This window comes from Peromyscus eremicus, chromosome 14 (genome assembly GCF_949786415.1).
Source record: "Peromyscus eremicus chromosome 14, PerEre_H2_v1, whole genome shotgun sequence".
Lineage (NCBI taxonomy): Eukaryota > Metazoa > Chordata > Mammalia > Rodentia > Cricetidae > Peromyscus > Peromyscus eremicus.
Genome location: NC_081430.1, coordinates 63,183,936 through 63,199,054, shown reverse-complemented (window position 1 = coordinate 63,199,054; position 15,119 = coordinate 63,183,936). Strand labels below are relative to the sequence as shown.

At 40.3% G+C, this 15,119-nt stretch overlaps 1 protein-coding gene across 3 annotated transcripts in view; it reads right to left on the bottom strand.

Annotated features, from left to right (window-relative positions):
* Esyt2 (extended synaptotagmin 2) overlaps positions 1-15,119 on the bottom strand; it is a 96,008-nt gene that overhangs the window by 42,094 nt on the left and 38,795 nt on the right. For all 3 annotated transcript variants that reach the window (XM_059279842.1, XM_059279843.1, XM_059279844.1), the window contains exons 2-6: positions 13,174-13,215; positions 11,903-12,037; positions 9,593-9,669; positions 4,085-4,157; positions 3,789-3,878 (exon numbers count right to left, since the gene is read on the bottom strand). In XM_059279842.1, coding sequence (XP_059135825.1) covers positions 3,789-3,878; positions 4,085-4,157; positions 9,593-9,669; positions 11,903-12,037; positions 13,174-13,215 — 417 coding nt within the window. The remainder of the gene's footprint in view (positions 1-3,788; positions 3,879-4,084; positions 4,158-9,592; positions 9,670-11,902; positions 12,038-13,173; positions 13,216-15,119) is intronic.

The window sequence follows — 15,119 nt, the reverse complement described above, 5'->3', positions numbered from 1 at the left end:
AAAATCTTTTTAGAATGTATTAAAGAGACTACCAGCTTTCACCAGTCAGAAGGCTGAGTGTCACTGACAGTTTCTAAGGCCTACAGCAGAGATTTCTCCATGTTGCTTTAACCTGACTACCTAATATTTGCACCAGTTACCTGAAAAGTGCTTTGATTTATGGTTTTGTTGTGTCACTATAAAAACTTCTTCAAACTGCTATCACATTTGGAACATGGAATTTGGGGTAAACTAAGTCTGTGTTCCCAGGTCAAGGTCACTCATAGTTGACTCCAGAATAAACTACCTTCTACCTCTCTTTGAGTTAAGAGTTGTATTTTTTTGCACTGACACAAGCCCTTCAGCTCATCCAAAACTACCTAGTTAGATTGAGTGCCCTGTACACGTCCAGTGACAAGAAGGAATCCTCTGGTTCTTCTAAATTATTATTTGTGGACGCACTTGTACAGATGCATGTGCATGTGAGCCTATGTGTATAGGCTGGAGGTCAACACTGAGTGCTTTCCTCAATAGCTCTCCACTTGTAAGACCAGGTCTCTCACTGACATAGAGGTCACCAGCTTTCTAGACTGGCTGGCCAGTGAGCTTTGGAAAAATTCCTGTCAGTCTCCTCAACCTCCAGCCCTGGGTTTACAGACACATGCTACCACATCTGGGTTTTTAACATTGGTCTGGGTATCTGGGACAGGCCCTCACCTCAGTGAGGCACACAGCACATCTGGGTTGTTTACACTGGTCTGGGTATCTGGGACAGGCCCTCACCTCAGTGAGGCACACAGCACATCTGGGTTGTTTACAATGGTCTGGGTATCTGGGACAGGCCCTCACCTCAGTGAGGCACACAGCAGGCACTTTACTGACTGAGTCATCTCCTTAGCCCTCCTTTCGGTTATCACTTTTTTAGTTTTCACTCCTAGGGATTCAAACCTATGGCCTGACAAATGGTAGGCAAGGACTCCACCACTGAGCTTGAGCCCTGCTGGTTATCAGAACGCTTATCCAGACTTTTCTCCTCGTCCTAGCACCTCTGTAGTGTCACTGAAATGCTAAGCCTATATTTAATTTTCTACCTGGTGCCAGTCATTGTAATAAGTTTTAAGAGCACAGACATTTAATGGAGACCTAGGCTTTAGTGCCACTCCTCTTTACAGTCAGGAAACTGAGACTTTGAGAAATGGAATGGCTGCTGGCACTGCAAGAAGACAGGAAGACCAGGCAGTGCAAAGCCGTCAGCCAGAGTCCACACAGCACTGTTCCCCGTCTCCAAAGCATCCCACCACTATCCCGCGTGAACTGTTCCCTTGGATTCAAACTTCATCATGTCAAGAATTTTTAGGATCCCCCACAATAAGTACCACATTATCAAAATTAATTAAACAACAAAATTAATCAACAAGCAGAAAAACATGTGTTTTATACGAGTCTTGGCACTAGTCTCTGAATCATTCGGGCAGTAAAAAAAAAAAAATAGTAAAACTAAAAAGTTTTTCTGGTTATATTTTTCACCAGGCTCAGGAAGAATTATTTGGCAGCTAACAGTAGTAAGTTCTCATATTTTCCAGTTGAAAGTAACTGAAAAAAATTCCCTTCCCTCTAAAGCATGTTCAGTGGTTTTATTCACCATATAAGGAAAAGGGTGATTCTGAACATTTCAACTTCATCCTTCTCTTCTAGGCATTCAAATGCCCTTTGGGAGTTAATACTGTAAGCTATTTTACAAGTGACTTCATTTGTGGAAGAACCAAACCATGAAAGAGCACTGTAAAGTTTGGGGATGACTACAGATCTTGACTTTTTTACTCTAAGGGAGAGGATCTTTGTATTAAGAATATTTTCAAAGACAGATAAATTAACATTTTTAGCAATTTATTAAAGAACTTTAAAAATAGTCATTAATGAAGTTAGTTCTTACATAAACTGGCTTTAAAAAACTGGTAGGAGAAAAGAAGATGTATTTTAAATCTTTTATGAATTTATTTCTCAAAAATTTAATAAAGTAAAAATCAATAGATTCCTTGCCAGCTCTCTGAATTTTAATGTGAATGGTCCACTTAACTACACTGAAAATCAGAAGGTGGGGACAGCAGTGCTGGAGGCAACAGATGCATTGCCCTGCAGAAATAGAAGTGCACGCGCTGCACTCGGTCTGCAAACCCATGCCTCCAAAACCAAGTGATACTTTCACGACGCCTTCTGAGCCGAATGATACACACTGACATCCCTATTTTAAATGACACATGATGTCAGTAGTACCTCCCCAGAAGACTTGCCAAGGATCATAAGCAGTGTCCCTCTTAGGAGGCATCTGACTCTGGAGACACATGTGCCCTTCACTTTAGCACTAACTGCTCCTACCATACAATTTTCAATACTACAACGACAACTTGTCTTGGAAGACAGACAGAAATATTCTAGAAATAAATGAAATAAAATGGCTCAAGACAGCATTCTGGAGAAAAGGAAAAGGAGAAAAAGTAGAAGACACGGTTACTATTTTCCCATTCATACAGACATTCCATTTCTGTAGTTGGGGGCTTGGGATGCACAGTAGTCAGCGGTGAGAAATGGGGTAGGTGCCGAGGACAATTTCAAGAGCCATGCCATATTGTCTGCCTGAGTTAAGTTTCTGTTGTCCAGTATTGAGCCACCAACCAGAAACTTTTGACATGCCTGCACAAGTCCTGAGTTATTAGAAAATAACTTAACATTTCCTTATCTTTCTGCTACAGTGACCATTAGTAACAATGTTTTGTGGTTAGGTTGCTTGGTTGGGTTGCTTGGCAACTCAACAGTCCCCTGATCTTTTCCCAAAGAAAGTTTCCTGGTCTGCTTACTATAAAACCCACCTGAGAAAAATAAAATTTTGCAGCTTGATCAGAATACTGTCTTGCTATTAATTCTTTGTGTCTCTTGTCCCGTCATTCACCATTCCCCCTTCTAGGGTCTCTGCTGAAGATCCCGCTGGCCGGGACAGGTAGGGATGGGGAGCTCGAGCTCTGAGTGCAGGCTGAGCGCTTACCCAGCATGCACAAAGCCTGGGTCAGTTCTCAGCATTTAAAGAAAAGAGAAAGGCACTGAAGGCAGCACTAACCATAGGCTGAGGAGCTCAGGTAAGGGGAAAAAAGATTGTCTGGTAAAAGTGAGACACAGCTTTCTCTTCTTGTTTCAGAGCACTAACAACAAAAGAAGAAATTCTAAAAACATAAAGTGACAGCATCATCCTTAGCCAAGGACTAGAAGATCAAACAAAAACTCCATTTAAAAGCAGAACATATAAAGCTGTACCTCTAGTTCATCAAATATATTTCTCCAAAAGAAGAAAATATATCTGCAAGAAGGAGCATTTATCTCAGGAGGGGAGTCAGAAGGAGACACCTATATCGGACTAACCTGGGTCTATGTGAGAGCTCCAGTACTTAATTAATCCCTGGGTGACTCATACATATACACCTCTTAAGCTCAGTTCTGGGTCAGTAAAAGGAAACAGTATCTAGCTTTACAAGTATGAGGATTAAATAAGCAAATGCCATGAAATTGTACTTAGTGACCGGTCAAAGGTAGCTTTAACTTAGTTAACCATTTCTTTCCTCAATTCCACAAACAAACGTTTGTTTATAAAGAGATCCAGCCTTTCCTTAAGGCATAAAGAAGTGACACACTCAGGACTCATGCATAGAAGGGGAAGAGCTAAGACAGAATTTGTTCCTCCTCTTTATCCGTCTATGTTTCCATGTCACTGCCAAGAGAGGGAAGACAAACACGGCATCATGAAATAACTGTGTACTTACTGGTTTCCTAAGGAAGAAGACTGACAATGCTCCAACTAAAGGCATGTCTCCAATCAGGGGCTCCAGGATCACCCGCATTGTCCCATGAATCTGAACTCACATAGGAAATCACAAGTCAGAAAACACAGTTCTTCAAGGCTTCTTGGTGACTTTTAAGCACATGGCTTCATACTTTACTCAACTACAACCATAAATACAAACTTACTTCAAAAACCTTCCTAGCTAATAAAAACTCCATAGCTTTTCTTTCTAAATATAGCCTAAAAAACTCTAAAATGAAAATGTGAAAAACTTACCTGAATACTTTTCACACCAGCTCTACAAAAATATCGTTTGATCTCCAAATCAATCTCACAATTTCCTACAAAACTAGCACAGAAAAATTCTGCATTACATACAGTGAACAGAATTAACTATCCTCTTTGTTATCTATTAAGATTAGGCACTGCAAAATACATAATCAGAGTGACTGTAAAGTAGCCATACTCATACTGTAGGCAAAACTGATTGAAAAATGTAGCTTATACTCCAGGTTGCATGGATACATTGCTGCCAGGTTCAACACTGCTCTATCACCTGTCAGGAATACTATGCATTTGCTTTAGCTACACATGAAAATCTTAATTAAAGTCAGATAGCCACACATGGCAGACTGAAGCTGGAGGATTATCATGTAAGACCCTGTCTCAAAAAAAAAACAAAGTGGATGAGAATAGAGTTCAGTTGGTAGACTGATTGCCGAGTAGGCAAGAGGCTCTGGGTGTAATATCCAGCCTTGAATAAATCAGGAATAAAGAATGTGTTGGATTCTTTGCACTCAAAGGTATAAGCAGGAGAATGAAATCATCCTCAGCTACACAGAGAGCTCAAATTCTATCTCAAAAAGCAAAAATTTTAAATGCATGTAAATATCCAGTTTCAAAGGTAAATATAAATAACAACGTGCAATTTCTGGAGAACTGCCCCCTTAATTTTTATTGATTCTTTGTGAATTTCACACCATGTACCCCAATCCCATTCATTTCCCAGTCCTTTCCATATCTGCCCTCCACCTCTGTAACCTCCCAAAAGAAGACAGAAAATAAAAATTAAAAAAAAAAATCTTGCTGTGAAAACTGTGGTATGTCAAGGTGTGTCACACAGCATATCCTTCTGTCCAAACAACTTTACTTGCAAATGTTCATTGCAGTGAGTCACTGGTCCGCTTCAAAGCCTCTGGCTTCTGCTACATTACCAATACCGGAATCTCACTGGGACTCCTCTCAGATAGCCTGTTGTTGCCCTGAGCCAAGGAGATCCTACAGCTTTGGTTTCACAGGATCAACCCCTTCATGAGATGGTAGGTGTTGGAGTGGGCCAGCTCAAAGCCTTGGATCTGGGCCTGGGTGGTAGCTGACTTGGTCAGTCTCCTGCTCCAGCTCTCCTGCACCCACACCACTGGGGCCAGCTCTCCCGCCCTACCCAAGCAAGGGGCGGGCCCAGCTCTCCAGCACCTATGCCACCAGAGCCACCTCTCCTGCACTGCCCAGGTGAGGGGTGGGGCTGGTAGAACACTCCTTTGATGGAAGGTGTTTTTATTTGTGTAACAAAACCTTTGTTTAAAACCCAACAAAGGTTAGAGTTTATTTTGCCAGCAGTAGATCACCCACCTTTCTTCTTAGTCACAAAAATTCTCACTCAGATTCTAAAGGCTTTATGATGTTAAAGGTTAGAAACAGCTTGTTTTGAACCTTCACTTTTCTCAGTGATTAGTTTCAAACATAAATATGAAACAAATAAATGGTTCTTTACTATGACAGTGCAAAGCAGGCATTTATTTCCAACATAAACATGAAATGTTGAATACATTCCTCATGGGATGGTGTGGGATTTGATCTGTCTTTGCTGGAGTTACTAATGCTATGATGAAACATCATGACAAAAGGCAAGTTGGGGAGGAAAGGATTTAATTCACTCACAATTCCATATGACAGTTCATCAAAGGCATTGAGGGCAGGAACTCAAGCAGGGCAGAAACCTGGAGACAGGAGTTAACGCAGAGGCCATGGAGCCGTGCTGCTTATTGGCTTGCTTACTATATTTTCATATAGAACCCAGGACCACCAGCTTAGGAATGGTCCCACCTATAATGGTTCTCAACCTTCCTAATGCTGTGACAATACAGTTCCTCATGTTGTAGTGACCTCCAACCATAAAACTGTTTTTTGTTGCTACTTCATAACTATAATTTTGCTACTGAGCAGTGAGTGTCTCAGTTCTTAAGACCATTGGAAATATGCTTTCCAAAGGCAGTGAACCATAGATTGAGAACCACTGGTCTAAGCACATGAGCAAAATTCTTCCAATATACACTGTATGCAGATTCCTCACATTGAGAATTATTCTCTACCCTGTTGCTAAATTTACCAGTAACCTGCTATAAAATCATCATAAAAATTTTCCTTTTTAAACCAACATAAAACCTAACACATGTTCTCTTTATTTCCCAATTCTTTTCAACTTTCCTTCTATCTTGCTGCCAATGTAGTTAAGGTCTTTGTCTAAAACATACAAAATAGTAGAGTACATACGTTGCTAAAGCTGCATTTTCAAACTGATAACCATTAAAGGAATTACTCAAATGATTTGTTTAATGCTAGAACAATGAATGAGCACAAGGTTTCTATCCCCATGGAGCTTGTCATCTGCTCCATGGACAGACCCTGTGGGATAGAGCCTAACCTAAGACACAGGTAGACCACTGTAGAGCTCATACCCAGGCCTGTTGGCAAGTCTTCTGGGGCTTGACTAACATAAGATACATAAACATGCCTGCTGTGGGATGTCTTTCTATACGCTGTGAATATGTGTTGCTGTGACTGATTGATAAAGCTGCATTGGCCTTGGCAAGGCAGCTCAGAGGCAGGTGGGAAATCCAAGCAGGTAATACAGAGAGAAGAAAGGAGAGAGGGACGCCAGCCCACCGCCCAAGGAGCAACATGCCAGTAGACTGCTAATGCCAAGGCCATGCAGCAAAACACAGATTAATGGGTTAATTTAAGACAAAAGAGCTAGCTAGCAAGAAGCCTGCCACAGGCCATACAGTTTGTAAATAATATTAAGCCTCTGAATGATTATTTTACAAGCGGCTCGGGGACTGTGGGGCTAAGCAGGACCACAGAAACCTTCTGACTACACATGTCTCCTCTTTTATTCCACTGATGACAATGGTATTTGCATAAGCATCAAATATTTTGGTTTTTTTTTTTTTTTTTCAAGACAGGGTTTCTCTGTGTAGCTTTATGCCTTTCCTGGAACTCACTCTGTAGCCCAGGCTGGCCTTGAACTCACAGAGATCCGCCTGGCTCTGCCTCCCGAGTGCTGGGATTTTAAAGATGAAGATTTTCCCATATAAAAGATATTCAACATTTCTTTCTAAAATAAAGATAACTGATACAAAGTTTAATTCTTTTGTCTTAAATTAACCCATTAGTCTGTGTTTTGCTGCATGGCATTGGCGTTAGCAGTCTACTGGCATGTTGCTCCTTGGGCGGTGGGCTGGCATCCCTCTCTCCTTTCTTGTCTCTGTATTATCTGCTTGGATTTCCCACCTGTCTCTAATTATTATATTAATATACTCTGGAAATTCACAAATGATAAAAAAATATCCTTAGTCTAGGCTCAAAAAAGCAGATTCAACTGCTAATAGCCATCTGTCTTGTTTGAGAATCTTTCACTGATACCCAGGGCTCACTGATTAAGGCTAGGCTGACTGGCCACAGCATAAGAAATCCTCTTGTCTCTGCTCCCTCGATCCTGGGATTACAAATGAACCACCATGCTTGTTTCCTTAGTGGGTTCTAGAAAATGAACAAAGCAACCATTTTACCAATGGAGCTGTCTATTGAACCTATTACAAGCAAAACTGTCCTTATTTCCTTTCAGTATTCTTTCACTGTTAATATACAGAAATGCAATTGATTTAAATGCATTTCGCTACTTGGCTAAAGTCACTTTAGTTTTAAGGGTTTATTTTGTTTTTTTGAGACAGGGTCTCTGTGGTACTTTGAATGTAACTGGCCCCCATAATCTCATAGGGAGTGACACTATTAGGAGTGTGGCTTTGTTGGAGTGGGTATAGCCTTGTTAGAGGAAGTGTGTCACTGTGAGGCAGGCTTTGACGTTTCCTATGATCAGGATACCACCCAGTGTCTTGTTGCCTGCAAGATGTAGGATTCTTAGCTACTACTCCAACACCATGTCTGCCTGCATGCCACCATGTTCCCCATCATTATGATAACAGACTGAACCTCTAAACTGTAAGCAAGCTACCCAATTAAATGTTTTCCTTTATAAGAGTTGCTATGGTCATGGTGTCTCTTCATAGCAACAGAAACCCAAAGTAAGACAGTCTCACTCTGCTGCCCTGGCTGACTTGGAACTTGAATGTAGGCCAGTCTGCTTCCAGAGTGCTGGGATTGAATGCAAATACCATCACAACTGGCTTTAAAACTTTTTGTGGATTTTTTTTTTCTGTAAGATCTCATCATTTGTAAATACTGATTTTCAATTTGGATGCCTTTTATTTCATTGTGTTGTAATACGAATTGCTAAATGGTCTTATTAATAAAAAACCTGGAGCCAGATATTGGGGTGAAAGCTGAAAGATCAGAGGAATAGAACAAGCCAGCCACAAATTCTTACTGCTAGGAAATCCTCAACCCAAGAGAGAGAGAGAGCTACTTCTTGTATACTCATACCTTATATAACTTTCTGTGCCCTGCCATCTTACTTCTCTCTGCCCAGCTACATCATCTCTTGTCTGTCTGTATAGACCTCCAGACCTCTATGGTTAAGTAGTGCTGGGATTAAAGGCATGTGCCACCATGTCTGGCTCTGTTCCCAGTGTGGCCTTGAATTCACAGAGATCTGGATGAATCTCTGCCTCCCGAATGCCAGGATTAAAGGCATGTGCTACGACTGCCTGCCTCTATGTTTAATATAGTGGCTGGCTTTGTCCTCTGATCCCCAGGCAAGCTTTATTTGATAGAGCACAAATAAAATATCACCACATTGTGTTGTCTAACTTCTCTAGGTTGAACTTTTTTTTTTATCATGAAGGAGTACTGAATTTTGTTAAATTCATCTTCTGTAACAACTGAGATAAGCATGAAGGACTCACTCCCACCACCCACACCACTTCCTTCTTAAAATAAAGTGGTGTGTTTTTCAGATTGGTTTTCATATCCTGAATCACATTTGCATTCTGGGAATAAATTCTACTTGTTGATAGTATATAATCTATGCTACTAGATTCAATTTGCTAATATTTTGTTGAGGGTTTTTATACTAAGGCTCATAAGGATTAATTATTAGATTATAGTTTTCTTGTAGAGCATTTTTTTTTTATAATTCAGTACATTTTTAGAAATTTATTTTATTTTATGTGTATGGGATGTTTTGTTTGCATGTATGTCTATATACCCTGGTGTTTGCTTGGTGCCCATGGAGGCTAGAAGAGAGCATTGGATTCCTTGGGACTGGAGTTACAGATGGTTGTAAGCTGCTATGTGGGTGCTGGGAATCAAACCCAGGCTGTCTAGAAGAGTAGCAAGTGCTCTTAACTGCTGAGACATCTTTTCAGCCCCATTATATTTAATATATTTAATGAATGACAGTTATCTAGATTATAAGGAACTCAAAGGTTGTCAACATTTAGATCAAATTCCAATGAAGAGCAGACAAGAAATTCATTATATCTTCCATCTTATACATGCAGCTAAGTCAGTAGCCATGGCAAAAATATAACACAAATAAACACTTACCTAATCTGAAGGTCCAGAATAATTTGTCTTTTGTCTACATTTTCAGTATAAACCTTAACACCATTGACTCTAAGGGGCTGAAACAATAAACAGCTTAATTTAAAACAGAGAAAGGCTTAAAAGTAAACAAACTAAAACACAGCACAGATGTGATAAGAACGCGCTTAGCATCAGACTACAAGTGTAATTCCGGTCTATAACACACTGTGTAACTTTGACATTTTATTAACTCGTATTCCTCAGTTTTCTCATCTGTAAGACACAAATGACAGTGACAGCTAAGTGGGATGACTGTGAAGTTGAATGACATACTGAATGGAGTACACTGCAAGGCATACAGTGAGTATTCAGTAAACACGGCATCAGTGTTGTTGTTAGCACATGTAATAAATACATTTGCTTTTATTTAAAGCTCCTTTTACCCTCAACTCCTTCAGTTTAATCTGATCCTTTTCTTTTACTCTATCCTTGTTAATAGTTCCCATTACTTTTAATTTATGTTTTACAAGTTTTCACTTTAAAATTTCACAAAAATTTGGCTTTGAGTAGATAAAAAAAGACATGGTATAGTTGAGTGTGGTAGTGCAGGCCTATAATCACAACACTTAAGAAGCTGAAACACGGGCTGGAGAGATGGCTCAGCGGTTAAGAGCGCTGGCTGCTCTTCCAGAGGTCCTGAGTTCAATTCCCAGCAATCATATGGTGTCTCCCAACCACCTGTAATGAGATCTGGTGCCCTGTTCTAGCCTGCAGGGACATATGCATGCAGAACACTGTATACATAGTATAAAAAAAAAAAAAAAAAAGCTGAAACATGGGATTGCAGTTTAAGGCCAGTCTGAGCTATACAGACCCCGACCCTGGCTCAAAAAGAAAAATAATACTTAATATATGATACAGATAACTGACAATGACAACACAACCACAAAAGACAGATCATAAGACATGCTGCATTTCTTTTTTTTTTAAGACTTATTTTTACTTGTGTGTATACGAAGGCATAAGAGAGTGTCAGGTCTGCTGAGGTGGAGTCATAGGTGAGGATAAGCCAATTGTTGTGGGTAACTGGAATCAAACTTGGATCCTCAGATAGAGATTTGAACCACTGAAACATCTCCCTGACCTACAGTTTGTATTTCAAGGCCAGCCTGTGCTTCTTAGCAAGACTGTCTCAAAAAGCCAAAATATAGACCACCCCTCACAGAGGAGGAGGGAGAGAGGAAGAAGGAGAGAAAGGGAGAGACATAAAAGGAGGGGGGACTAGTTGGGAAGAAGGGGGTCAACAGTAGTGGGAAGAGGATAGGAAAAGATAACTCAAGTATGAATATGGTACAATATATTGCATAAAATACAATACAAACATGAAATTGTCAAAAATTTAAAAAACTAATAGTATAAATACAAAAAGAACCTCAATATTTTCTCAAAATAATTATCATATGTTAGAATGTATTATTTAATCATAAATTTTCTACAATAAATATCAGTAAGAAATGATTTCTCATAACTTTTAGAAGATGCTGAAAAATTTAAAAATTTGGATGAAATCAAATTTAGTAATTTATATAGAAAAATATTCTTTAATAATATACAATTAAAATTATATAAATATTAATGATATAATACATATGACATATGGAGAGGCAAAAATCATTGTTAAGTATTTGTTTTGTATGGATGGATGCTTTGCATGCATGTGTGTTTCTGCACTGCTGGCTGTCCTGGAACTCACTCTGTAGACCAGGCTGGCCTTGAACTCACGGAGATCTGTCTGCCTCTGCCTTCCAAGTGCTAGGATTAAAGGTGTGTGTCCCCACCTTTAATTTAGATTGGTATTTTTTAAAGCTAGTAATCTGTATTTAAAATTGTCACTATAAAATAAGTCAAAGCAGGGCTGGAGAAATGGCTTAGTGGTTAAGAGCACTTGTTGCTCTTCCGAAGGGCTTGAGTTTGGTTCCCAGCACCCACATCAGACAACTGTACAAATGCCTGTAACTCCATCTCCAGAGGCTCTGATACCATCTTCTGGCCTCCATCAACACCCACATGCATGTATGGCATATTCTCACAGACACACATAAACAAAAATAGAAATTAATTTAAAAAGTAAAACAGAAACAACAGCACAGTCAGAGTGAGGCAAGAAGCAGGAAAAGTCAGAACCCGCCGTTGGGAAGAAGACCCTTAGTCTGCAGACTTTTCAACTCGTCTTCTTCCTTCAGGGCCTGTGCAGTGCTCATACCGTTCTCATGCTTTCACAGCAATCTGACTGCGTGTGAGAGAAAGGACACTAAAGAAGGAAGGACTGACCTGCTGACCCACGTCCACTTTTGTGAAGCTGAAGGTACTGAGGTGGGCATTTGCTCCCCGCACAGCTGGCTCTATGGTTTCTCGAAAGAGCTTCTCTATAAATTGACAAATAAAGGGCCACATGTGCTTTACAGTCTAGAAGGAAAAGGAACTCATGTTAAATACTTGTTATGACGTATGATACATAATTTAGTTGAGTCACTAAGAAAAATTATAATCATGTAGTCTATCAGAAACTGGCTTTGAAAACTAAAACAAAAGGGAGAGGTGGTCTTGTTATTTAAAAGCAGTCCCGTCAAATGTGCTCTATACGTTAAGCATTTATTTCAACAATAAACTACTGATTAGACAATATGCTACAGGAATTAGTTCTTTTAGTTAGCTATTCTGTATAAACACGTCTGCATATCTAATAATCACTCAAAGTCCCATGGCTTCAACTGACTGTGGGAAAACTTAAGCTATGGCCAGACAGTGGTGGCACACGCCTTTAATCCCTAGCACTCAGAAGGCAGAGGCAGGCAGATCTCTGAGTTTGGGGCCAGCCTGGTCTACAGAGTGAGTTCCAGGACAGCCAAGGGCTACATAGAGAAACCCTGTCTCAAAAACAAGCAAAGACCAAAACCAAAACCAAAACCAAAACTTAAGCCATAGATCTTGGGCTGGGAGGGCTGCTCAATGGCACACTTGCCTCTTTTGGGTGAGGCCCTTGGGTGATCTCAACACCACAACAAAACTAAACCAAACCAAACAAAAACTGTGTGGCCCTCAGTAACCACTCCTGCATTTTATAACCACATACTAACTTGTGCTATAGGGTGACTCCTGTCTAGGCTAGTGTCACTATATTGCCTTAGAGAGTCTCAAAATACCAGAAAAGAGAGTTTCAGCCTAAAGCTTACTAAAACAAAAACATCCATTAAAAGATATTATAGATGGGTAGTTCTTGGGAGTTATTTTTCTCTTTATATTATTTCTAGAATGTCTGCTTGTGATTTCTATAAAGCAGATGTGAGCAGCCTCTATTCAAGAATGAAGACATGAAGCCAGATGCCAATGCCATGCAAGCACATGCATAAATCTTAGGTCGGTGACACAGCTCTTGCTCTTCCCAAGGGAAAGTCACACTGCTTGCAACAGTCCTCTGGGGAACAGAAGCCTGCTCACTGCAATCTGAACTCCAATACCACCAAAACTGAAATTCCCAAACATGGGAAGATAATCTCTGGCCCTCTAATTCCCAATGAATACTTAGAATATGCTAATCTTACCTTATTTAGCCATTCTGCTCTTTCAGTGTCTGGAAAATGAACCTGAGAAAGAAAAACACATACATGATTTAATGACTCCTGCCATTCATAAACAAAATGGTCCCTAGGCTATTTCATATTCTTATTGCTCTATTTTTATATAATGCCTCTTTAAAACACTCTGCTCTAATGCTTTCTAACACTGTCTCAGATAAGGGAAGTTGATGTGTGTGGTACCTTACTTGCCACGTTCTGAGAACTTGGAGGGAAAGGGTTTGGGGCCCACAAATACCACCAGAGACTTCTCTGCCTCCTACCACCCAAGTGGGCATTCCCTGGCATCTGAAACATCAAAGTACAAAAAAAAAAAAAAGCCTTCTTGCATTTTTAAAAATAATATTATCATTGCCATCATTCTGCTAGAAATCTGGACTCAGGCTTCAAAATCCATCTCTTCTTTTTGCTTTCCCTTTTTAGCCCTAGCCAGATGACTTCTATATGCCAGGGTCATCTCTACCAGTCTCCTGCCCTCTCCCATATGACCCCAATGCATACTGTGATCATAGTTCTCCATAGACAAGGCCTACATATTGGAAAAGTGATTTAAAATGTAAAAAGAAACCTACTTAAAAAGTAGGTGAAGAATGTTTTCTTTGTTGATGCAGCTAAAATAAAACATCTTTCCAAAGGACGATAGTGCTGTTTTTGCCACAAGGGAACTTTCAAAAGAAGAGCACACAGACCACACATAGTTTTGATTTGGTGGTACAGTGGATCATAGGAGACTTTGTACTGGTGACTGAGAAGATCTGATGCACAGAACTTTCCTGAGTTACAAAGAATCCAGTCCAACAATGCTGTCTTCTGGCTGAAGGAAGTGGAACCCGAGCTGAACAGGATATAGTCTCAAGGGGTGGGGTATGGCTTCCAAGGTTTCTGAGACCCAACTGTACTTCTCAAGCTTGATTATGAGAACAAACAACAGAAAAAAGGGCCTAGCAGGAGCCAATCCCTGGACACAGGATAGGTCACTATCAAGCCATTGATCACAGACTGCTTATACAGGCTCAAAAGTCCTGAGTGAGTGACTGCAAAAAGAGAACAAGCAGGGGCAGTGACATTGGTGGTGTTATGGGTTCAGCCTGGGTCTACAAACAAGCCTACCCAGGCCTTACTTCCCTTGAGCCACATAATACAAAGGATATAATTTGACTGAACCACGAGACAAGCTAGAGTGGAAATAGTCATTTCTAAATTAGGTAAGCATAAATTAATTGGCGTGGGGTGGGGTGCAAAAACCTTCCCAAATGGAGACAATGACTTAGAAGTTAGGGAAGGCAATGTCCAACAAGGTAAAAGGTCAGTCAGTGGACTGCTACACATTTGCTTAACTCTAGATGCTTTGCTCTGTCATTACTGAGGGGCAAATTTTAACCCAGGTCAAACAGTGCACAAGAAAGGGGTACACTTCCCCAGGGAACAGGAAGAAATTTGGTGCTTACAGTGAGGGACTCGAGTGGACAGGCTTGTTAGACTTATCAAATTAGGTAAAAAAAATTAATTCATTTGCAATCAGGACTTTGCCATTTCTTCACATTACTTTGAAGTAGTTTAGCAATTTAAAAGTCTGATCAGGAATGGGACAGTTAGTGGCAGGCAGAGCATTAAACAGGTATTTGGTACTGGATCTTTCTAATTTATTGTGAGGCTCTTTCCCATTCTACCTTTTCCTTCTAAGCCAACCAATCACTAGGAGCAATGGAAAGAAAGATCAAAAGGCACCTTCTGTTGCTGACACGGGAACTTGTGCAGTACAGATGCACTCTAACTTCTGTAATTTCAGAGTGAATACCGAAGTCACATTTCTGCAGCACCTAATTTTTGAATATACTTGCCCTCTGATGTCTGATGTCCTCACCTGCTTCCCCCAAGGCTTCTCTTGCCTGGCCTCCCAACTACTAAATTTA